Genomic DNA, 21,621 nt, shown 5'->3' with positions numbered 1-21,621 from the left:
CGCAGGACGCCGTGAAGACGCCACTATGAATATATAGTACCTTTTCGCAGCTGACAATCTATCTACAGGGTGTCTTACAATAATTTCCAACTTGACTCTATACAGCTTTTGTTTTATTGATTTTGCCTCTCCGAAGTGAACGGCTGAAAATACATAGAAATAACTGAAAATCCCATGACAACGATCGATTTTCTTGACGATAGTGAGTAAAACAAAGTCTCTGTCAGAATACAACACGCTTGAATACACTTCAGTACGCATTGTAATATTCTATGTAATAGTATAATAACGAATATTAGCATTCTGTAAGCAAATACTGCGTAATATATGTAATATATGTAAAAACAAACTATATTAATACTAATGTAACAATTATATATATATATGTGTAAATTTCTGAATGCAAAACGCTATCTTAAAATATCAAACTTATAAATTGGAGCATAAATTTATAAGTTTGATATTTTAAGAGATAAAAGATGATTGAATTTAAGTGTATCCAATAGTTCAATTACTTAAATAATATGAATAAGAGAGAGTAGGTTATGCAAATGTAATTTGTTAGACACCTGATTGGTCGATTTTCTTATGCATTATGCAGTTATGCTTGTCTGTATGAATACACTCTTTGCTACACAAAGCGATTATATTGGCAGCTCTGCTATACCGATACGACAAACTTCGTTATTCTTGATTGTCCAAACCAATTGTGAATATTGCATTGTGTAATTGGTCACATTGATCGCAATCTCTTTGTATTTTCTTAACTTTATTTATTATTATCAGCTTAAATCGATTTTCCATAGCATAGTAAAACATGTCTACAAAATCTTCGGTGGATTTGCGAGCAGAATTGGCAGAGTTAGTGAAACGCAAAGCTGAAATAGCTGTGAGTATGTTATGAAAATTTTTATGATTAGGCGCCAAAATGTGCAGAAATATCATGAAACACTTGTGTATATTTGTGAAACAAACCTGTCAAAATTTTATACAATTTTAAATGAAAAAATGATCTAAACAATTTGTAGTTTACAAAACTGAGAGGTTATGGTGTTGGAAAAAGTAAACCTATATACCTCTATAACAAATCTATAACAAATAATACAATATGTACAATTTAAAAATAGCGTTTCTTGGTATTCTTGTTATATCATAGGATGTAACAGTCATCATTAATGACATAATGCAATTTGTATATGCAAGCAAATTTTTATGAAAATATATTTTTGCAGGATACATTAGCTAATTTGGAACGTCAGATATATGCCTTTGAAGGGAGCTATTTAGAAGATACACAATTATATGGAAACATAATAAGAGGCTGGGATAGATATCTGGCGAGCAACAAAAATACTAACAGTAAAGCTGATAAACGTAACAGGAAATTTAAAGAGGCTGAAAGATTATTTTCCAAATCATCAATTACATCTATGGCAGTAAGTAAATATATATATGTTTAACTTTTAAAGGACTGCAGTTTTTTTATTTGGAAATCGTGAAGATTTGGTTTTGAAAAGTAATGTATATGTTAAAATTATAACCTATCACTAATATTGAAATATGATATTGGATTTGAAACATAATGTTTGGCAGCCCTTTAAAAGTTGGCACTATACAAAATGGGAATTTATTTTACTTTTGTGTTTATGAAAAACTAAACATAGATTTTTTATTATTTTTTTTATTATTTGTCATGCTAACGCGTGATTAATTTGTATCGTTTCTTGTTACAGGCTGTTAGTGGACTCGTAGAGAATACACAAGAAAAAAGTAAGGACCTCAATGGATATTCATAATTATTTGTTTGATTATAGGATATTCTTATATTTTTTGTACTTTCTTTATTATTCTCTTTTCTGTTGAGACAATAGCAATTTTATGAATGCACAAGTAATTATTTATATTCAGTTATCTGATTGTTATTGTATTATGTTATAAATATACATTTGCACTGATTTTTTTTTTGTTTGGATTGCTTTACATTAAAATAAAAGAATAAAATTACTAAAGCTAGCATCTGATGTTATGATAAAGTTTGTTACCATTTTTACTGTACTGTAAAATATCATTAATGTAGTCTAATATTGTACATGATGCTGAGCTTAAGTAATTAAGTTCTTTTTAGTATCTGAATGAAATTAGTTGTCCTATATTGTTGTGTTTAGTGCAATATAAAAGATACCTTGTTATAAAAATTATAATGGTAGTTTTTTTCATTTTCCTATTGGTTTCTCTATATAAATAAAATTGCAAAGTGTAAATCTTCATGTTTTGAGGAAATACTAGCCAGTACTTTACAAATACAATAGTAGGGATTCAATGTAATTAGAATAAAAAATATTCCACATATAAGTATTTATATCTAATGATATAAGGAAATCTATATATTTGCTATGAGCATAATCCAAGTGAAAACTCTGTTTGTCGTATTAGCTTGTACACTCTGTATCACTCTGCCGTGTATCACTCTATCTGCAAACAATTTTTCTTTGCTTTTTTCCACTTATATGTACTTTGTGCCGTTAACACAAGATCCCTGCTTCCAGTTGAACGATACAGCGAGTCGGAGTCTCAGATTGGAAATAGTGGCAGCGAGGACAATTGCAACTTTGGCAATACGAATGCCCTCTCTTCCAGCAATAATAAGGAAGCTAGTGGGAAAAATCATACCTCTATTCAAACAGGATATGTCCCAAATAATGGCACTCTTAATAATTCGGACAATGCCTCAAATGTTCAATTTACAAATGGATCGATATCCAACGGCAACTTAGAACATGTTACCACACCCGTCAAAGAGTGCCATAGCAATAGCAAAGATTCTAGTAAAAATAAATCGACAAATAGCGCGAAAAAGAATAGCAATAAAAGATCTCGAAATAGGTAGAAATCATTCTAACGATGATGTATTAATGTTACGCGCACTAATTCTTTTTTTTTATGAAAACGAATATTGTGTTCATCATTAAAAGGCTTAAAGATAAAAAAAGGTCCGAACACTAAAAGTCTGATTTTTGTTTAACAAAAATTATTCTAGCAAGTTTTAATAACAATTTTTTATTTTTCCAAGTTTTACATTTCTATCTTTTGGACCTCTTTTTATGTTGAAATTTCCATGACGTTTTTTTACTTTTAATATATTTAATATTTTCAATGTGTTTATTGCATAAAACCCGTAAGTTAACAAAGGCATCTAAGCGTCTGCTTTTATATAACAGAAAAATGTTTGACACATTTTAGTTTACGAAACTATATTGAACATATGATTAAATTAATACTTTTATGCAATGTAAGATAAATTATTTTTTGTTACACGTAATATAGTATATACATTCCAAAAATATAAATTATATTTCTTGCAGTATTAAAAAGTTATTTGAAGCTTTTCTTCCGGCAAAACGTGCTAGGTTAGAAAATATTTTAATTAATATATATTCTATTAATATACATAAAACATCTTATTTAATAAAATGTGTACTAATTCAAAATTTTAACTCAATTCTTATTAATCACTTTTTATTAATACAAAAGGAGAGAGAGCTATAGTTATCCAATATATGTGCAGATTAATATTGAACTCTCAAATCTCAAAAGTATTATATATAGTGTTAATGTTTTTACATCAGTTGTTCATATTAATGTTTTTGGCTTTTAATATAGTATGTGAAGTAATAAAAAAATAAAAAAAGATCTTTGATTTTTAATTCTATTTTTAATGCTCCAGTTTTAATATATGTAATTTTATGTGTATGCAAAAAGCAAAGGTTCTTTTGATTTTTCATAAAACATTTAAGATATTATTAATAAAGAATTTAAAAATTTACGTGTATGATGTTTGATTACATATAATATGTAAGATTAAATTTACTTGAAAAAAGCGATTTACTTCAAAACAAATACAATATTAGATGTTCTATAAACGAAAATTATACGTAGTATAAAAAGAATTTCTATATTTAAGTATATGTATGCTTATCAGACATGAAATATGATATAATGTAAATTGTGGACTACGTTGCAAAAAGCACCATTTTAAAGTAAGAAAATTGTATAATTTTTAAGAACAAGGGAAACTATATTCAAAATACGTTGCGTAGAAAATATGCATATAATATCTAGAGGAAAAATATATTTTGCAAAAGGAAAAATAGTAAATTAAGTTAATATTAAATTGCATGCCTATCGCTTGCAAATATGGCACCGGGTACGAACGCTTTTACTTCGACGGCAGATTTCGTATTCCTTGAAGGTTCGCTTCTAGTTACAACCGCATTAAAACCGTTATGGTCATCAGCTGTGTAAGAAACAGTACGGATAGTTCCGTCCGCTTCAACGACTGAATATTCTCCTTTAACTGTATCTCCGTCTCGTTCCTCCCATGCTGACTTCGAATCGCCGGTATATCCATCAATTACGCCATAATTAAAAGAGTACTTGGGATACGCCTAAAAAATTGAAGAATATCTTTTTCAAACTCGGATATTGTTCAAAAAAATGCGCAAGAATTTTTTAAGCAAAAGAAAAGTTACTCATATGGTTCTGAAACACCCTGAATACGAAAAGTCAAGCTTTACTTTAAGTAATTAGAGAGATAGCGTGCAAATTCTTTCATTCGAAAACATTTAACATCCATTTATTTTGAATTATTCATCGAAGTGGACAAATTTTCACGTTATTTACCATGTATTGAACATCCTTTTCCACTAATTTCGGTTTTGTAGCTACGACAGCCGATGCAGATTTGACGATGGGCGGCGCGATGTACACCAAGGTAGATGTTCTCGGCAAAGGCTTGTATAACAGAGGTGCTGACACTTTAACATATGCAGGTGGTGGAGGTGATACGTAATCTTCTGGTTCCGATTCGCTGTTGGTTTTCCTTGATACGGGGTTCAATGTACACGCGATGGCACCGAATGGACCTGACGACGCCGTCGAATCCACAGGTGCGCACGGATACGAATTCCTTGATCTTCTGAATGGTTGAGGAGAATATCTATCGAAAATATAATAATCATCGTCTTCCTTGCTTTTCCTTCGTTCTTTTTCAATCCGGTTAATAGCATAATGAGCTTCTTGCGTCTTATACTTACTCCCGAAAAAGATCCGCTCGGCTGTAACTGAGCAAGGTGTACAAAAAGAGTATCTGAAAACAGCAAAAGGTTTGTGACAATTTTTCGCGTTGTAGCGGATTTATATAATTATTATATTATGAGAAATGTATTCATGAGAATTGAACGCAAAGATTATTTAATAGTTTATAAGATTCTACTTTTATATCGCACATCGTCTAACTAATTATAGTGTTTCGATTATGTAATAGAAATCAGATAGATCATATTATCCCATTCTTTTCGTATTCGAAGTACCAAATCGTTAGTTCACACGCCTCTTCAATAATGAATGTATCGATCTAATATGTGTATATTGATCTATACTTTAGAAAAAGGTATTAATCTATTTACATCTATTATGTATATAGATATTATATATAATTGAAGAATAGATGGACTTAAGAGATTTTTATAGCTCTATGTATCTTTGGATCTACATGGAGTTTGTGGATTTAAGAATGCACGTGGAAAGAGGACGGCAGCGATCATTAACTCGTTTCATTGCACAATGTATATTTGCTCCGCGCGCATCATGTTTAATTAAAACACTATTTCGACAAGGATGATGATTCTGCGATTCGCGCAACACAATCATCTTATTTATTCGTGAGACTTAACTGCATGATGCGATTTCGCGCCAACTTTTATAATGCAAATGAAGTTTATAATAGATAATTATGCGGATACACGATGCAGAAACATTGGCTGCTACTCATTAAAAATGTTAAAAAAAGAAATGTAAAGCTAAATTTTAATCTACGAATTTTATAAATTACATTTTAAAATATTATTGTTAATTTCAAAAATATGGGAAAGAATATTAATAAAATTGCATTTTTATATTTTCAATAATATAAAATATTCAATGTTGAAAAGTTAAAAAGAATAGTAAATAGAATTGAATAAAATATATAATATTATTTATTATATCTTAAAATAAGTATAAAAAATATACTAACCGTGCCACAAATGATTTCTTCTAAACTATGCTTTCTTACAGCAAAGAACATTGTAATTCGTGTTTTGAGCACTGGAAACACACAAAATACTCTTCGTCGTTTGATTCGCGAATTTATCTTTTATAATTATATCTGAAACAATATAATAATCTCCTTTTTATCTGTGTTTAGTTTTTCAATCGAACATCTTTCACGTAGATTTAAATAAGAATGCGCGTTTTAAATCCAGAAAATGGGAATTTTTGAAAGCGGCAAATACTCGATCGCACTTTAAAATAGTGAATACCGTAGTCGTTCCCGTGAATTTCGTGATCTCGCGTGGATAATCACGTGGACGGCTCTCGGGTCTCGAGGGTAACGAGAGTTGCAGCATCCCACGGGTGCAACTCTTCTTTATATATACTACGCGAACATTCACTTACATTTTTGCGCGGACCAAACCGGCGGATTGCGCAGTGCATGGATTGCGCGTTGCAAACTCGTTGATGGGAACATCGCTGATCGGCTATCGGGACGTTGCTGTTGTCGCTATCATTGTGCGTTAGATGAATGTGCAGAAACCTGCATTATAATTCTGCTATCTTTGGCTCGCGATATTTTTGCAATTTCTAACATCTAGAGAATTCAAATACATTATGATTAAACATGATTCACTTCTCTATTGCGAAATAGATATAAATCAATTTTAAGCATCCACAAGGAATGACAATTGTACATACATATATGAGAGTTGTTCAATGACAATTGCGTATTGCTGCGTATCGAAATCTTCTGATATTTTTACGTGGCCATATCAAAATCAATTACAATAAATTTTCTAGCCTGTAAAATTATTCGATAAATTGCACAACCAGTAATTTTCATAGATTTATATACGATATTGTGCCAATACAAACCAGGATAAAATTCAAGCATTTTCTCATCTTTTAATCCTTTTTTAGGTCTATCATTCGAGAACATCATATTAAAGCGGTAATTTTTTAGTTGTTCAATAACAACGATTAAAGGCACTTTCACTTGCACACACATAACCGCAAAAATAATAGTTTAGCATCTCTTTCATTAAAGCGAAATCTGCAGATGGTTACCAAAACTAACTGTAACGCACAGTCCACTCACAATCAGTTCGGTAAATGGAAAAGTAACGATTTTAAATTGGATGCAGAAAAGAAGTACATTATAAAAAATAATAAATTGATTGTAATGTGTATTATGTGCATATGCGTACTAATGATGATGTAAACTTGTTTTATTGCTAAATTAGAATTACATAAACATATATATTACATTTGACATTCTTTTGCTTTTTGTTTGACATATTCAATATCCTCTTCAGATACCGACGGTGGCAACCCACACGCTAATTCTTCCTCTCTAATAAATGCAAGCTTCTCCGCTTTTTCTTTGTAAAAATCCTTCTGTAAGTCTTCCAATTCTTTTTTGTATGCGGTTAGTTTATCTTGTACGATTTTGTCGCAATATTTCTCCGTTAGTCGTGTAAAAGACTCTTTCCTGGTAATCTGTGTTGGTCCGCTGTAAAATATTTTATAGAAATATTTCATTATTTTTATATAAAATTTCAGAAAAAGATTAATAACATTTATAGAATAGTTTATATAAGTTAGATATAAAATTCTTACCTGGGTATTGGTTTATAAACAAGATTGAGTTTTTCCAAGATCCATTCAAAACGTCTATAATCCCATTTTCGCAAGTTTGACAGCCATTTTTTCCGTTTATCAATCATTTCTTTCACATAAGTTTTTGCACGTGAATTCCTAGGATGTTTTTCCAAATATTCTTGCCCTCGTAATATTTCGCTGGTCGCAAAAGCAACTAAAAAATAAAGACACAAGATATAAGCAGATGTTATCTTGTTACTCTGTAATAATCAATAATATTTATTTAAACTATGCATTACTTATAGCTTCCGGCGATTTCCGATCTGATTCATATCTGTGGACCAATTTCATAATCTTATTTCTTCTAGTCCTGATTGTTTCTTTATTTGGTAAATATTGTAATGTAAACATCTTTTTGACAATATTGCTAGCACTGATAAAAAAGATAAAGGTAAATAAAATAAAAGTAGAAACATATATAAATAAACCATTGGATGCATATCAGAATAGAATATGTTAGTACTCACTCTTTTATTTCAGGAGATTCGCTGTACATTTCGCAAAGATCAGATGGCTTTATTTCAATATTTATTCCCATATCGCCAGATTTCTCAGGCAATATAGGCGAGACTTTCTCTGGTCGTACCCAAGTGATTTTGTAGTCAGCTATAGAAGTGGCATATCTTCTCGAAAGGTCACTACTATTTTTCAATAAATTTGTAGTTATCTTTATTGTCTGCTTACAGTTATTTATTATTATATTCATGTCGCGTTTGTTCTCTCTTATTTAGACTCCAGCTAAAAATTTAATGACTTAGTTGTTTGTGAAATTCAGTAGAATTTTGTCAGGTTAGAAAAGTGTACACACAAGGTTTGCCTCAACATGCTCCTACTCGCTCCAGTATGCACTAATCTGTAGTATTACGTTACGTGTATTACAGATTGCAGCGAGTAGGAGCATGTTGGGGCATGCGACGTGAACAAACCTATGATACTGGCAAGTAAAACTGAGCCAATTTAATTATAGAGATTATATTATTTCAATTATATTACACTACGTGTAATAGCTTTTTATTAATTATAATTTTGAAAATTTAGCTTATTTTAGAAATAATGGTCGATTATGTCACTCACTGACATTTTCAGGTGCCTCGATAGAATTTACCTACTGAAACGCATCCAACAAGTACGCAGGAATAATTCGGGTGGCGTTCCGATTCATCGACGTTACCTAGTGCGTCTAATGGCGCCGTGTTGGCCGTCTACATTAGTCCGATCTGCTCTTCTGCTCGTACGGAAAGGACGAGAAATGGCTTGCTCCGCTGTACGGTCGCCCGTTCTTCGTAGCCCAGCGGTATGGCGAATCCTTGCGAGTCTTTATCATGTTCGATCATATCATTTTTCCATGTCGCCTGATATTCGTCCAATATACATTGACTTTTACTCATATATAGGTGTTATGTAAATCGTTGAAGAACGACATGTGTTAACCTTGCGATCTCCTAAAATGAAATGATTTTCAAAATTCAATTTTGACATATTCCACCATCATAATTTCATGCCACTCACACTGTCAGATTAAAAAATATTTTTGTTTATTTTGTAAATGACAATTATCGCGATATATATTATGGTGCTCTTCAAATATTTTATGAGCAAATACACTTCAAGTATGGCTTTTTAGTACTTGTGTTACTTTAGGTGAGACATTATGCAGCTGCAGCAGCGACTCAATGCTCCAGCGCAGCAGTGCCTGAGCTTCAGGTACTGTCAAGCAATAAAGTGACTGTTGCTGCGCTTGATAATAACAATCCTGTCGCTCAAGTGTCAGTTATCTTCAGGTAACGAAAAGAACAATTATAAATTAGATACATGATTGTCTTATATAAAGTATTGTCTCACAATTATTTTTACATCTAGAGCGGGATCGCGCAATGAGACCTACGAAACGCAAGGTACAGCACATCATCTTCGTATCGCCACTGGTCTAAGTACTTGCAGGTCGACCACCTTCGGAATAACCAGGAATATTCAGCAACTCGGTGGAAACTTAACCGCCACTACCGATCGCGAAAGTATTGCTTACACATTACAAATTACAAGAAATAACTTGTAAGTGATTTCTTATTAAATTATTGGAAATGATTTATATATCGAATAATTTTCAATGTTTATATTTATGCACTACAACAGAGACAAAGCCTTAACGTTTTTGGAGGATGTCGCCACGCAGCAAGTGTTCAAACCATGGGAAATAGCCGACGAGCTGCCCAGGCTGCGCTATGAATTGTCCACGATACCCGAGGCAACTCGTATAATAGAATTATTGCACAAGGCAGCCTATCGCACTGGGCTGGGTTACTCTCTGTACTCGCCAAAGAGACAACTTGGAAAAATTAATACAGAAACTGTACGTAATCACAGATTAACGCAATATACACAATATAAGAAGTAAATTCACTTTGCCTCTTCACAGCTGCAACATTTTGTCAATACCTGGTTCACCGGCAACAAGTGCGCAGTTGTGGCAACCGGCGTATCGCTGTCAGATGTATCCCAGTTTGCTTCAAACCTGAAAGTAGGCTCAGGAGATAACACCGTGGCGGCTGCCAAGTATCACGGTGGGGAACTTCGCAAGGAGCGATCCTCCGACCTGACCACTGTGGCGGTAGCCGTTGAAGCTGCTGGCTTAGACAAAGAAAAGGACGCTCTCGCTTTTGCCGTGCTGCAGAGAGCGCTTGGCTCTGGTCCACGTGTGAAATGGGGTAACAGCGTGTCCCCGTTGCAGAGGGACGCGGCAAGCGCGGCGAGCGCCGATCAATTCGCTATCACGGCGTTTAACGCTGCTTACAGCGATTCCGGGCTGTTTGGTTTCGTTCTCTCCTCGCTGCCCAATATCGCCGGTTCCGTAAGTTTTATTCAGCAACGAGTTGAAAATAATTTTTATCAAATTTATATGTATCACATCTTACTTTACAGGTGACGAAAGCTGCCGCGGCACATCTAAGATCACCGAAGCTTTCCGACGCTGACATCACACGCGGTAAAGCCACCTTGAAGGCAGAGATATTATACGCCGCAGATAACGACGCCGCGCTCCTGGAGAACATCGGACAGCAGGCGCTCCTTAAAGGACGCTTGTACAAGCCGTCCGATCTCGTTGCGCAAGTGGACAAAGTAACTGCGTCTGAAGTCAAGTCGGTATGTAGATTTTATTTCCCAGAATATTTGTTTGTGTGTCCGACTTTTCTATACAGTTTACTTTTTCAATCTTACGAAATATTTAATCTTATTTTTCGTATCTATAAAAATATGTATATTTATACACGTACATAATTCTTAAAGAACAGACATGACGGAAAATAATTGTTTCTTTATGGCTTTCAGGCTGCCGGAAAACTCGGTAGCGGAAAATTGTCTATGGCTGCGATCGGCAATCTATCCACTATTCCGTATGTCGACGAATTGAAGTAGACACAATACTGTAAATCTGAATACCATTAACTGTAAACCCTCGATTTCTAAATCCTGTTTAGAGATGCTCGCGTTTATCAGTGTAGAATCTACTACGCGATATTAATAAAAGCATCGCTGTAGTTCATGTATAGAGTCGGATATCTGTCTTGGATATCTCACTTATCTATAAGACGGAAAGAGATTTAATAAAAAGAAAATAAAATGTTAAACTTATATATAATGTTGAAATTTCTCAGTGGCGTTTATAACATGTGTCTATGGCGCAAAATTAATAGAAAAACATGTATAAAAAATGCAACATATTTAACAAACATGAAAAAGAAACGCGTCTCTAATTTACTTCATAATTTAATAAAGTTTTATTTCTTCTATAGAATAGAATTTATTGTATGTTTTCGACGTTAATCGTAGCGATTTCCCATTATTAGTCCTTTCTATCATAGGCCTCAAGTTCTCCAGATCTTGCAGAAACTGGAACTAGAGAAAAAATAATTTCCGTTAAGTGAAGAAAACAATAGAAATTGTGTGTAGAATACTTGATACTTACATGGTCTTCTAAGACGGAATTCAATTGATTGAAAAGTTCCAAAACGCGTGAATCTTGCGACAATAAATAATGTTGATAATGAGAATCGAGAAGTACACAGGACCACTCGTACAGCTGCTGATCGCTTGGTTGCGGATTATCATCAAGCGACTCTGTTTTCTCATTCAACTTGTGCATCAAATATTCCAACAATTTCAGCACCTCGTCGAACGTCAAACCAATTTTCAAGTGAAGTAACAGAGAAACATTAGAATAACTGATACTAAATATCTTGTCAAGAAAACTGTTCCTTGAATAAGAACTATTGGCTTTCGATACACTGTCGGTCTTGCCGTTTTGCGTGGGAACGAATACATTGTCCGGACTCCGCAAGGCGAACGCCAGAAGACCCACCAATAACTTCTCCGGCAGATCTCTAAACGTGTCGAGACACCAACAGATCGATGGGACGTCATTGGACTCCATCACAGACGGAATCACCGTCTCCTGTATCGCGGCGTCGCTCCAGCCCTCGTTCAAGTACGTGTGGATCTGTTTGGAAATATTCGAGGGCACTCGACCTATCGAGTTCCTCGCGCGCACCTGGTTCTTATCCCATTGTGCCACCGTTGCTTCCTGTATCACGATGATGTCGTCCGCCTCGTTCTTACTATTGTCGTTCTTGAAGTTCAAGGACGAACCCAGCATAGCAGCTATCCTTTGCGGCGCGAGGTGATAGGGCGCGACCGCCAAGTGCCTATTTGCCGCGAGTAATAATTTATCCTCCACCTTCCAGAGCTTGGCGCCATTCGTGTAGAGTTTGAGCTTCTGCGCCGCTTGCACCAGTTTGAACTGTACGTTGTATATCATCAGTACCGCTCCTTCGTCTGTGACGTCGGCGCCGTAGACTGCTATGATCGTCTCGTTCAAATGCGACATAACAACGGGATACTTTGTATTGATATTGGTAATCACACTGATCAATCTATTGGGTTCCGGTTCTGAAGACGTTCCTATCAAGAAGTGACTATACAATCTACCATGTGACCCTGAAACAAGTGCATAAATCTGTACAATCTTATTATGAAAAGAAAACGTAGATATAATCTTAATAAATTCACAGATAATTTCTCAAATTATCCAATGCCCAAAATTAGCAAACTTTTTAGTTACTTGTCTACGTAAAAAAAAGACAATTTATATTATATATTTATTAAAACAATTTTCTAAACAAAAATTCATTTCTAAACCAAACATACAAATTCTCATCCCAAATGCTAAACATATTGTCTTAATTTTCTCTCATGTACCAGAAAAATGTCAATAATTTGTTTTTGAACAATTGTTATAAGCTACTCATTAGTAATATCGAAAGCAAATGTGTTAATAATTAATGCCACTTACATAAAGTTAACAAGTATGCATTGTTCTTGTAATGTATTACCACGTGTCCCACAAGATCCTCTGATCTCCGCTTCAATTCTATTCTTCTGACGGTATCTGCTTTTTCTACACAAGTATCATTCTCTAATTTAACCACCACGCAATTATAAACCTCTTCTATCCTTGTCAAGTAAAATAGGCTTGTCTGGTTATTTAAGTATATCAACTGACAATCCAACAGTTTCTCCTTGGCCTTGGTTATACCCTTGCTCACCCACGTCTTCCTGTTTGCAATTGCCCATTCCAAGGAAGCTGTAGCTCCGTTCTGTTGGACCAGAATGGATGGCGACTCATCGTGTGGCAAAATAGCATAAAGCGGGGACTGAAATTTATAGCCCTTCACGGCGTTCAAGTCCGCTTCCTCCTCCGACCAGACTCGTATCCTTCTCTCATTGAAGACGGCGACATAACGCTGTTTGGACTTGTCATAGATAACTTGTGTTGTCAATCTCTCCTTGCTAGACCAACTGCTGATCTGTTTCAAATCTTGCAGCTAGAAATACGTATGCAATTATTAAAATGTAATTTAAAGCACAATTACGGTATTGTGGCATCGGCTAACCTTATATCGTATCACTATGTTCCTACCGAGAGTCACTACCGCACAACCCGATTCTTTGTCCTTTTCGACGCCCAGTAGACTCTGCTGGTCGATGAGCGGACATAATGTGTAATACGAACTGAGCTTCGCCATTTTCGTAACATATAGAGCGTTTGACAAAATTTATTTCGTATTTACACCAATTTACACTGATTTCCACAGGCAGACAAGCATCACACACGTGCTGCTAAGGTTGCTAATTTTCTCAAAGCCACCTATCGTCCACCGATATCAATTATTCAGCACATATTAATTATTCATTACATTTTCAATCGCGGGTAATATCAATTTCTAACTGATCGAGTCGGTTTTTATTTTAAATTATCGATAAGTTTTGCGAGATTGTCACAAGAGTGACAATTGTTTTTGCTTATTAGCGCCAAAACAATTGCAAAATGGATGGTGTGACAACAATAACGGAAGAATATTGCAACTTTTCTCAAGATTGGCGTACATTCTTTTTTTACGAGAAGAAGCAGAAGGAAGCTCTTTCTTTAGTCGCATTATGTTGCATTTTCTACATTTAAAATAAGGTAAACATATACATTTGATCGAATCTGATACAGAACACTCCCCTCCTACACGCACCACATATCAAAAGATGAAAATTGAAAGAAAAGAAGTATGGAAAGTACTGTTGCGAGAAAGTAGACGTAAAGCGAGCGAATAGTCTAGCTAGAACGAAAAGGTATTTAATCAAACGACTGAGGCGTCAATAATTTTGTCCCAGGAGGCAGATGCAAGTTTCTTTGCAGATGTCTGACCACCCACCATCTTCGTTTCCACTTTGAGAGATGTTAACGTCTCAATTGTGTCGACCGATCCTGACCGATCCCTATATATGCGTAGCGTCTATAAACGACCGATAAAGAAATCGAAATCGGAAAAGCCAGTGGACAATGCTAGAGAGAGAGAGAGAGAGAGAGTTCCCTTCTTCTTGTCCCTCCTTGCTCCTTGCCATTGTGTAGCAAGTCGAATCGCTCTTTAAATGTAAAGATTTCTTTCAAGCGAGTTCCCTGAATGTGGACGTGGCCTGTTGTCGAATGGAGGCTAATCGCAATACGTTACGCCTCTAATTCATCTTTCAATTCCAGTCGATCGTCGCGGGTATCTCTACGTGACGATTATGATGCCAAAGGCACAAGGTGTTTCTTCCCTGCCACATGTCTTTTGGATAAAGAACTTTGATAGTCTCTTGCAGCATATTCAGGCAATAATGCAAGAGATGCGCAATATGGGTTTTCTAAAAAGATTCCTTCGCAACTCTTGCTAAATATAAAATAGATTAATTAGAAGAAACTGATGTATTTTATTCTGAAAACTATATCTAATTTTTATTGTTAAGATACATTATAATGTTTGAACTTTTTTCTATTTTTTATTTATTTATTTTTTATTTTCATTTTTCTAATCAAATTATTTAACTTTTTAATGAAAATTAATTCTTAATATTTGCTCTTCAAATAGAAGTCTTCTTTGAGTGAGAATTTGAATAAGACGAGCTTATTGATAAAAGAAACCAATTGTAATATGTTTTGATTCGATTTCAGCTGATTTCCAAGATCTCTGACTACGATGATATCGAACGCACAAAGGAGTTCTCTACTGCATTATGGACTTTTTGATTCTGACAAATATTGCAAAAAGTGTGGAATGTGTATTTTAATATAAAGATATATCTCCATTGCTGCTGCATAAAATAGACAAAACCAAAGAAATTTATGATAATTTTATTCTGCAAAGTAAGTAATCAATCTTTTTTGTTATCAGAATTTTTCTTATTACGACTTTTTGTTACTAAGGTTAATGTCAGTGCATTTTCTCATTTCTTTTTATTCTTTTTTATTTATTTTAATAGTGCAATTAAACAATTTAATCTTTTAATAAAAATATTTCTTTTTGGAATTCTTTCTTTGGAAATATGCATATCTAAAATATTTATTTAATAAACTTTTTATAAAAAAAAAGAAATGAAAAAGAGGCTTTGCACTGTCCAATGTATAAACTTAAAAATCTTGAAATGTATATAAAAAGAGTATTTTAAAACTTTTCTAATATCTAATTTTTTTATAATTTTGAATATCTTTCATAAAATTGATTTCTTTTTCTACATTTTAATTAACATTTCTAGAGAAATATTGAAGCTATTTTTTTTTAGTAATATTTAATTTAAGTGTATCGCAAAATTATTTTCTTCGCAAGTTTCTACAAATCTTTATTAAGAAACCGTGCATCGAATGATTAATGTTACGTTTGTCTGGGAAGAAGATGTAACTGCTATCGCTAGCACGTATCCGTGTAACTTTTTATCGCCCGAATAAAAATTAATATATGTTATGAATTTCTCTCCACCCCCGTGGCTTGGTCTCTGATTTCATTACATCGCTGCACGAATAGTTGCTTCCTTCTCTATCATATTTTCTTATTCAGGACAACCTGCTGTCGAGATTTTGTGCGTCTCGGCACACGCCAACATGGTTCATCCAGATGCAGCCCCCAGCCTTGGTCCTGGCGCTAGAGAAATCTTCCCGGTCTCACGGGCGGGGCGCAGTGGGGTACTGCACCGCGTCAGAGCGCTGTATAAATCTACGTAAGAATACGGGAACCCTCACAGCGGGGTTCGGCCTGATTCCCCGAGAGAGAATCGGGGGAGAGATGAGAACGTGTTTGCTCTTTCCCTCGTTTCGGTTCCCTGCTGCACGCGATCGGGGATTTGACCGAATCGAACTATGGGAGTTGTCGGGGTGGGGGTACGACTATATAACTTTGGGGTAGGTCGCCGAAGGAACAAGTTCCCTCTCAGAAGACGCGTGTGTAAGTTGGTTACAGCGTAGTGAGTTGCAACGCAAGGGTGGATTTTAAGTGTTACGGACATTGACATCGCCGGCCGAAATCTCCACAACAGGAATTGCAAACAGAAATGCGATTCTTACTTGATCGTTAACTGACGCCGGAGAAATCGACGCTACAATGCTGCTAATCGCTGTCATCAAAATTCTGTTGATTTGTAAGTATTTGTACGCGCAAGGTGCACCGTGCATATAAAATAATAGTGGGGGGAAAGAAAGTGGAGGGGAAAGGAAAAAGAAAACGAATGTTTTTTGTTTAGATGGTTTTCGCGACGTTGTATTGGAAATGCTAAAAACTAGATAAATGAAGAAAGTATAAATAGTTCTAACGTCGAGAGATCGGTTTTTGAGATTCTTGGCTAGAAAATTTTTATTCCCAAGTTCAAACAATTTTCACTTGTAATTTATTATTATTTTGGGCTTTAGAAAAAGTTTTTCATTTGTATCGCAACTTTTTTATTCTTTTCAAATTTTAGCTCACAGATTTTTTCGACTTTCAAGTTTTTAGATATACTCGGTAGTGTTGCAAAGAAAGTTTTATGATATTGTTTTTATGTATAATTATATTTTTGTATATCAAAAAGTATTAAAGTAGAAGGGAACACGATTTGAAGAGTATTTGCGAAAGAGGAAGTTACACATGTGTACGAGATAGAAGCATTGATAGCCACATGTGTGACGCTAAAGACGCAAGACTAATGATATAGCAGATGTAACATGAAGCAAATTCCGAAAATTGTTTTGTGTCGGGAAGAATGTTTCACACTCTAAAACTGTTTTTGGATCACAACAGAAACGCGTTGTCTTTGAATTAGACTCGAATCTGAAATGCAAAGTAATATTAATGTAATATAAATTGATATAAGAGATTGATTTATCAAATAAAATTAATTATTATATTTATCGTGTTTAAAAATAAATTTCAAAAATATTACATAGCATTTTGAGGTAATTTTTAATCATAAAAATAATTACTGTTAGCTTCAATCACGTTTCCATCTGGAAGAATTATTTTTATTCTTTTTTTCTACAAAATCCTCTTGGTTTGTAATTGTGCTAAAATAAAATTTAAAAAAGAGGGACGATAAATCTGTATGAAATTAATGATTTGTTTAAATTCTTTGTTGGTAATCTAAAATCGTCTCATGCGCTGTCGTCATTGTTGGCTGCTGCATTCGCTGTCCAAGTTCCAACGCACAGCTGGAATATCAATCGCGACAATAACACAACACAATAAGAGAAACGACGAATGCCGGGAAATACAGCGCGTCAATCGAATGTTAAACAGCCGTGAGAGCATACTGAGCTACTCCTTTCTCGCTTGATTTCTTCTTACAATTAGCAATCTTCTTCTTGCAGGTCGCATCTCGTCGATGCAGGCACGCGATGGTATTTCGTTGCCGATTACGTGCGTGCGTGTCAAATCGTATTGAGAGTATTTAGAAGAAAAACAGCTTGTGAAAGTTCTACGGTTTTACTTTAACATGATATATATTTATATCTTCAAATATATTCTTAAACTCGAATGAGACTTTTGTCTGATATTTCATGGTTAATTTTCAATGGCATTTCTTTGCTCGCCGTAAATTGTGGTACATCTACAGAGCCCGTCGATTTTTCAAGTCAATCTTCGAAAACTGTCCACTCAATCATAGTCGCGTGCGACAGTTCGACCTTTCACAGCGGGAATTTCGGAATTATCGAACCTGGAGGTCTCACGACAACAGTTGCGAAACAAAAGAAAGGGAGATTGGCTCGTCACCTTGGAGGAAAGTGTATGTGGCATGCCTCGATGGCATGCCTCAGGTAGTCGACTCAGCGTGCGGTAGTAGACCCGTCTCTTATCGATGGGCACATAGTCGAGCCGTGTATAATGCGGGGTGCACATCCATCGTCCCTCCCTCTCGCTTCTGCATTGTCCCGTTCAGCTTGTAAATCTTGAGTAAACTCACGACGGGTGGCACCATTTTTATTTCAGCTTTTGTCTCGCGTCTCGATTGTGTCGATTCATATCTTGACAACTCGACTGTCTATTTAGGTCAACTAGGCTTTCACCCTACAGTCACTTATCTTAAAAGCAAACATTCCGCCCGATTTTCCGCTTTTGTCATTTGTCACAGTGTTGATTGAATTGTTTCTTTTACAGTGGAGACATGTTGCGTCACAATCGCAAATACTTTGAATATATTGGAGCAATGCGCATGGGCCATCAAGCAAATCGAGGAAGAGGATCATGAAACCGTCGTGGAGAATTCTTCCGCCGCATTGCATACCACGTGGGTGTCTCAAGGGTAATTATCCTTCTTCGGCAAATTTGCATCATTATTATACGCAATTAACGGGTCTGGAATTTTGGAAATAATCAATTTTATTTATATAAGCTCCAAGATTTCTTTTTTTTTTTTTTATGTAACCATTTTGTTGAGATTATTTTAGTCTTGATGTAACTTGACGATTGGAATTAAGCTGAAATAATTTGCAATACGATTTTCCATGACAGATGCGAAGTACAAGCCGGTCCCCGGTTTGTAATCCGAAAGTACACCTTCTTTCAAAACAACACATTTCTCTTAATGCGTTTTTACTACGCTGACGATTCGTGCTGTGTAGCGTCGCATACCGTCGAGATTCGGGGTATCATCCATTTACAAGAATTGTCCGACATCGTTTCCGGCGCGACTGAGACGAAATTTCACGTGAACACCGTTCATATTACACCTCTGAATGAAGAGGTACTTATAAATCGATTAATTTGAAGAATCTATTAAAGTGAAATTGTTCAATATAAAATTAGAAACATATATCATAAGAAAAAATGATCGAGTGACAAAAATGTGAAAAATAAGAGAGTGAAATTGAAAGTCTTAACACTTGTGATTTATACTGAAAATTAATTTGCAGATTACTTATACATTGGAAACCAAATTTAACCAGAGCTGTGGTCCTCGGCCGAAATGGACAATTTATAATGCCGAATTGATTTACGAGCAGTCGTACAAACGCTCATCTGTGTGGCAGAATCCGATTCATAATTCTCTACAAGTTCCCTCTTTCTCAGATTTGCAGCTTGATATGTATTGCTTGAAATCGTTTGGAATTGATTTCGACGAACTGAAACTACTGAGAGTGGAAAGAAGACCAACGTTGATCGGCTACAAGTATTGGCGTCTATTGTTGGCTAATCCCGTGTCCCATGTGTATTCTCGTTGTTGTTACAAGCCGACCTCTTTGCAGCCCACCGCAATGGTTCGCGCTGATATGGTACGTCTGAGTTTCCTCAGGAAGTCATCACTTATATACAACGCTATTTTAAATTCTTGCTGCGATTAAAACGTAATTCTAATTTTGCGATAAAAAACGGAGACATTGATAAGCATAAATTGTTATAATTTATGACATATTTACGCATGTCTATCGTATAGAAACGTATAATAGTGTCTTATTATGATTGCAGAAGAAAGATTGTCCGTTATGTAAAATCCTATCCCGAAGCACCGCGACCATTCCGCCGGTTCTTCATCAAGCGGTGCCACTACCCGCGATAATCGGGGGTTACTGGCTCAGTGAAGGATGCGAGAGTACTACGGGCGGCAGCTGGTCCAAACGGCGATTCGAGATATACGCGGGCGACAGGCTGTGGACCGGCCAATGGGATTACTACAGCGATTCGCAGTGCAAGAACTTTCTGTACACGACAACCGCGTCTGGAAGCTACACGCTGCGAGGCGCAAAACTGGGGTATTTTAGGAAAGTAATCAAGCGGGAGATTTTCCTCAACAATGGATCATGGAAAGATGTGACAAAACGCACTACAGGCAGAAAAAGACAGAAAGACAGAAAGGTGAAAAGGCAGAAAAGATCGACGACTGAAGGCGTTGATCAGTACTTGCAAAACATAAAATCCTCCACGAAGGATGAATGGCGAATTGCGGCGATGTTGCGGAATCGTCGGACGTCATTGAGCGAGACTACCACCGAGAGGCCTTACCGGATCATACCTTCCGGCATTTCGGAGCTGGACCTGCACGTCGTTGAGAGCTCGTTAATCCCCGAAGATGCCGCGATGTTCATTCACTGCGTCTTCGATAAGCCGTTCGGTTTAGCGCCGGACGTTTGGGAGAAATATTGCGCTCCACGCATCATCGAGGTGTCTTCGATTATAAGACTGCGGGCCAAGCTAAGTGTCAACTGGAACGGTCAGTACGTCTTGCTGTTAGCCGATCAAGACGAGCATCCGTGGCAGGCGCCGCTGCGACTATGCGCGTCTACATCGCCGCACAATCGCGAGCTGCAAATGCATCTCCACAAGAGCGTCACCCATCGCTTCGGACTACTTTCCTCGACTGCAACGACGATAAGTCAATTCTTCTCCGTTTGGTTTTACTTGTTGCAATTCTTTCTATTCTATGTATATTATCTCGCGCGGTGATATCGCGCGTCTGAGTCGCTATCTTTGAAAGTTCGAGGAACTTTTAGATTCGAGCATGCGCCGCGAGAAGAATCTTAATTAAATACATGACGTATTGTTAAACATTCTGAGACTCTTTTTGCGTCATCGTTAGGAAAATTCCATAGATTCGTAAGTTTGTACAATATGTACAAGTGTGTAAATAGAATGTCTCGAATGGAAAGATTACGAAATCGACGTAATGACTCTTTTTGAATATATTTGAATTTTCATCCGGGCAACGTGTGTCTGAACATATCAATCTGCTTTCGTTTATCTGAAATTTATTAATATTTTAAAGCAATGTATATATATTTTTAAATTTCTTCATATTTTTGTACTATTAAAAGCACCACTATATTATTAAAAGTAAACCTAAAACAAAAATACAAATTCAAAGGAGCGCAAATCGAATAAATACCAGACGAAAATATCGAATCGTATCGTAAAGCTACTGTACATATCTGCGATTAGTTATAATTTAATAAATTCAATTGACTCAACACAAGTTGACAATAAGCGTAACAATTGAATGAATTGTCTTTTGATGTTCCACGAATCCTTCCATTCCTTCCTTTCACTC

The 21,621-nt window shown here is 35.7% G+C and overlaps 6 protein-coding genes and 1 long non-coding RNA gene across 16 annotated transcripts; 4 read left to right on the top strand and 3 right to left on the bottom strand.

Annotated features, from left to right (window-relative positions):
- The first annotated feature begins 46 nt into the window (after positions 1-46).
- On the top strand, positions 47-3,172 carry Eaf6 (chromatin modification-related protein EAF6/MEAF6). Of its 2 annotated transcripts, none has more exons than XM_012363868.2 (5): positions 47-202; positions 807-889; positions 1,233-1,436; positions 1,734-1,770; positions 2,547-3,172. In XM_012363868.2, exons 2-5 carry the CDS (start codon positions 818-820, stop codon positions 2,885-2,887), a joined length of 654 nt encoding a protein of 217 aa, XP_012219291.1. In that variant the 5' UTR covers positions 47-202; positions 807-817; the 3' UTR covers positions 2,888-3,172. The 2 variants fall into 2 exon arrangements, with proteins under 2 accessions (XP_012219291.1, XP_067207381.1); XM_067351280.1 differs by lacking the exon at positions 47-202 and adding an exon at positions 234-253.
- Positions 3,173-4,030: 858 nt separating this feature from the next.
- On the bottom strand, positions 4,031-7,126 carry LOC105670369 (cuticle protein 19-like). Of its 4 annotated transcripts, none has more exons than XM_067351278.1 (7): positions 6,970-7,126; positions 6,793-6,895; positions 6,496-6,688; positions 6,074-6,205; positions 5,094-5,146; positions 4,681-4,996; positions 4,031-4,445 (listed from the first exon to the last, which is right to left on the bottom strand). In XM_067351278.1, the coding sequence occupies exons 4-7, from the start codon at positions 6,122-6,124 to the stop codon at positions 4,167-4,169; spliced, it is 699 nt and encodes a 232-aa protein (XP_067207379.1). In that variant the 5' UTR covers positions 6,125-6,205; positions 6,496-6,688; positions 6,793-6,895; positions 6,970-7,126; the 3' UTR covers positions 4,031-4,166. The 4 variants fall into 4 exon arrangements, with proteins under 4 accessions (XP_067207379.1, XP_012219285.2, XP_012219289.2 ...); XM_012363862.2 differs by having other exon boundaries at positions 6,074-6,144; XM_012363866.2 differs by lacking the exon at positions 6,074-6,205.
- LOC136998525 (uncharacterized) lies at positions 6,894-7,366 on the top strand. The gene is made up of 2 exons (XR_010889104.1): positions 6,894-7,045; positions 7,125-7,366. It is a non-coding gene; the product is annotated as an uncharacterized lncRNA (long non-coding RNA).
- Positions 7,305-8,848, bottom strand: bonsai (28S ribosomal protein S15, mitochondrial). 3 transcript variants are annotated; one of them, XM_067351277.1, is made up of 5 exons: positions 8,830-8,848; positions 8,223-8,493; positions 7,995-8,128; positions 7,714-7,909; positions 7,305-7,606 (listed from the first exon to the last, which is right to left on the bottom strand). In XM_067351277.1, the coding sequence occupies exons 2-5, from the start codon at positions 8,459-8,461 to the stop codon at positions 7,357-7,359; spliced, it is 819 nt and encodes a 272-aa protein (XP_067207378.1). In that variant the 5' UTR covers positions 8,462-8,493; positions 8,830-8,848; the 3' UTR covers positions 7,305-7,356. The 3 variants fall into 3 exon arrangements, with proteins under 3 accessions (XP_067207378.1, XP_012219284.1, XP_012219283.1); XM_012363861.2 differs by lacking the exon at positions 8,830-8,848 and adding an exon at positions 8,682-8,818; XM_012363860.2 differs by lacking the exon at positions 8,830-8,848 and adding an exon at positions 8,564-8,691.
- A 38-nt stretch (positions 8,849-8,886) lies between these two features.
- On the top strand, positions 8,887-11,392 carry UQCR-C2 (Ubiquinol-cytochrome c reductase core protein 2). The gene is made up of 7 exons (XM_012363852.2): positions 8,887-9,049; positions 9,397-9,536; positions 9,616-9,807; positions 9,889-10,105; positions 10,172-10,603; positions 10,675-10,896; positions 11,083-11,392. Exons 1-7 carry the CDS (start codon positions 8,939-8,941, stop codon positions 11,167-11,169), a joined length of 1,401 nt encoding a protein of 466 aa, XP_012219275.2. The 5' UTR covers positions 8,887-8,938; the 3' UTR covers positions 11,170-11,392.
- On the bottom strand, positions 10,889-13,971 carry LOC105670357 (nucleolar protein 11). Its single transcript, XM_012363845.2, has 4 exons — positions 13,704-13,971; positions 13,103-13,634; positions 11,720-12,747; positions 10,889-11,649 (listed from the first exon to the last, which is right to left on the bottom strand). Exons 1-4 carry the CDS (start codon positions 13,833-13,835, stop codon positions 11,521-11,523), a joined length of 1,821 nt encoding a protein of 606 aa, XP_012219268.1. The 5' UTR covers positions 13,836-13,971; the 3' UTR covers positions 10,889-11,520.
- Positions 13,972-14,107: 136 nt separating this feature from the next.
- On the top strand, positions 14,108-21,571 carry LOC105670360 (protein APCDD1-like). 4 transcript variants are annotated; one of them, XM_067351267.1, is made up of 8 exons: positions 14,108-14,275; positions 14,837-14,887; positions 15,293-15,484; positions 16,173-16,749; positions 18,738-18,882; positions 19,092-19,323; positions 19,493-19,852; positions 20,046-21,571. In XM_067351267.1, exons 4-8 carry the CDS (start codon positions 16,713-16,715, stop codon positions 21,018-21,020), a joined length of 1,749 nt encoding a protein of 582 aa, XP_067207368.1. In that variant the 5' UTR covers positions 14,108-14,275; positions 14,837-14,887; positions 15,293-15,484; positions 16,173-16,712; the 3' UTR covers positions 21,021-21,571. The 4 variants fall into 4 exon arrangements, with proteins under 4 accessions (XP_067207368.1, XP_012219271.1, XP_067207370.1 ...); XM_067351268.1 differs by lacking the exon at positions 14,108-14,275 and adding an exon at positions 14,327-14,430; XM_012363848.2 differs by lacking the exon at positions 14,837-14,887.
- Positions 21,572-21,621: the final 50 nt, after the last annotated feature.

The sequence above is a fragment of the Linepithema humile genome, chromosome 3 (assembly GCF_040581485.1).
Source record: "Linepithema humile isolate Giens D197 chromosome 3, Lhum_UNIL_v1.0, whole genome shotgun sequence".
Taxonomy (NCBI): domain Eukaryota; kingdom Metazoa; phylum Arthropoda; class Insecta; order Hymenoptera; family Formicidae; genus Linepithema; species Linepithema humile.
Note: the sequence above shows the minus strand (reverse complement) of the source record. Positions and strands in the feature narration are given on the sequence as shown.

Excerpts from the sequence above, each read along its gene's own strand:
- bonsai (XM_067351277.1), bottom strand. The coding sequence starts at position 8,461 with ATGAATATAATAATAAATAACTGTAAGCAGACAATAAAGATAACTACA. Across the intron at positions 8,129-8,222 it reads GAATCTCCTGAAATAAAAGA|TGCTAGCAATATTGTCAAAA; the intron begins GTGAGTACTAAC and ends CTTTTTTATCAG. Across the intron at positions 7,910-7,994 it reads GAAATCGCCGGAAGCTATAA|TTGCTTTTGCGACCAGCGAA; the intron begins GTAATGCATAGT and ends TTTATTTTTTAG.
- LOC105670357 (XM_012363845.2), bottom strand. The coding sequence starts at position 13,835 with ATGGCGAAGCTCAGTTCGTATTACACATTATGTCCGCTCATCGACCAG. Across the intron at positions 12,748-13,102 it reads TGCATACTTGTTAACTTTAT|GGTCACATGGTAGATTGTAT; the intron begins GTAAGTGGCATT and ends CACTTGTTTCAG. Across the intron at positions 11,650-11,719 it reads ATTCCGTCTTAGAAGACCAT|TTCCAGTTTCTGCAAGATCT; the intron begins GTAAGTATCAAG and ends TTTTTTCTCTAG.
- LOC105670369 (XM_012363862.2), bottom strand. The coding sequence starts at position 6,568 with ATGTTCCCATCAACGAGTTTGCAACGCGCAATCCATGCACTGCGCAAT. Across the intron at positions 4,997-5,093 it reads CGAGCGGATCTTTTTCGGGA|ATATTCTCCTCAACCATTCA; the intron begins GTAAGTATAAGA and ends TATTTTCGATAG. Across the intron at positions 4,446-4,680 it reads AAAAGGATGTTCAATACATG|GCGTATCCCAAGTACTCTTT; the intron begins GTAAATAACGTG and ends TCAATTTTTTAG.
- Eaf6 (XM_012363868.2), top strand. The coding sequence starts at position 818 with ATGTCTACAAAATCTTCGGTGGATTTGCGAGCAGAATTGGCAGAGTTA. Across the intron at positions 890-1,232 it reads AACGCAAAGCTGAAATAGCT|GATACATTAGCTAATTTGGA; the intron begins GTGAGTATGTTA and ends ATATTTTTGCAG. Across the intron at positions 1,437-1,733 it reads CATCAATTACATCTATGGCA|GCTGTTAGTGGACTCGTAGA; the intron begins GTAAGTAAATAT and ends TTCTTGTTACAG.
- UQCR-C2 (XM_012363852.2), top strand. The coding sequence starts at position 8,939 with ATGGCGCCGTGTTGGCCGTCTACATTAGTCCGATCTGCTCTTCTGCTC. Across the intron at positions 9,808-9,888 it reads CAAATTACAAGAAATAACTT|AGACAAAGCCTTAACGTTTT; the intron begins GTAAGTGATTTC and ends GCACTACAACAG. Across the intron at positions 10,106-10,171 it reads GAAAAATTAATACAGAAACT|CTGCAACATTTTGTCAATAC; the intron begins GTACGTAATCAC and ends GCCTCTTCACAG.
- LOC105670360 (XM_012363848.2), top strand. The coding sequence starts at position 16,713 with ATGCTGCTAATCGCTGTCATCAAAATTCTGTTGATTT. Across the intron at positions 19,324-19,492 it reads TTACACCTCTGAATGAAGAG|ATTACTTATACATTGGAAAC; the intron begins GTACTTATAAAT and ends ATTAATTTGCAG. Across the intron at positions 19,853-20,045 it reads CAATGGTTCGCGCTGATATG|AAGAAAGATTGTCCGTTATG; the intron begins GTACGTCTGAGT and ends TTATGATTGCAG.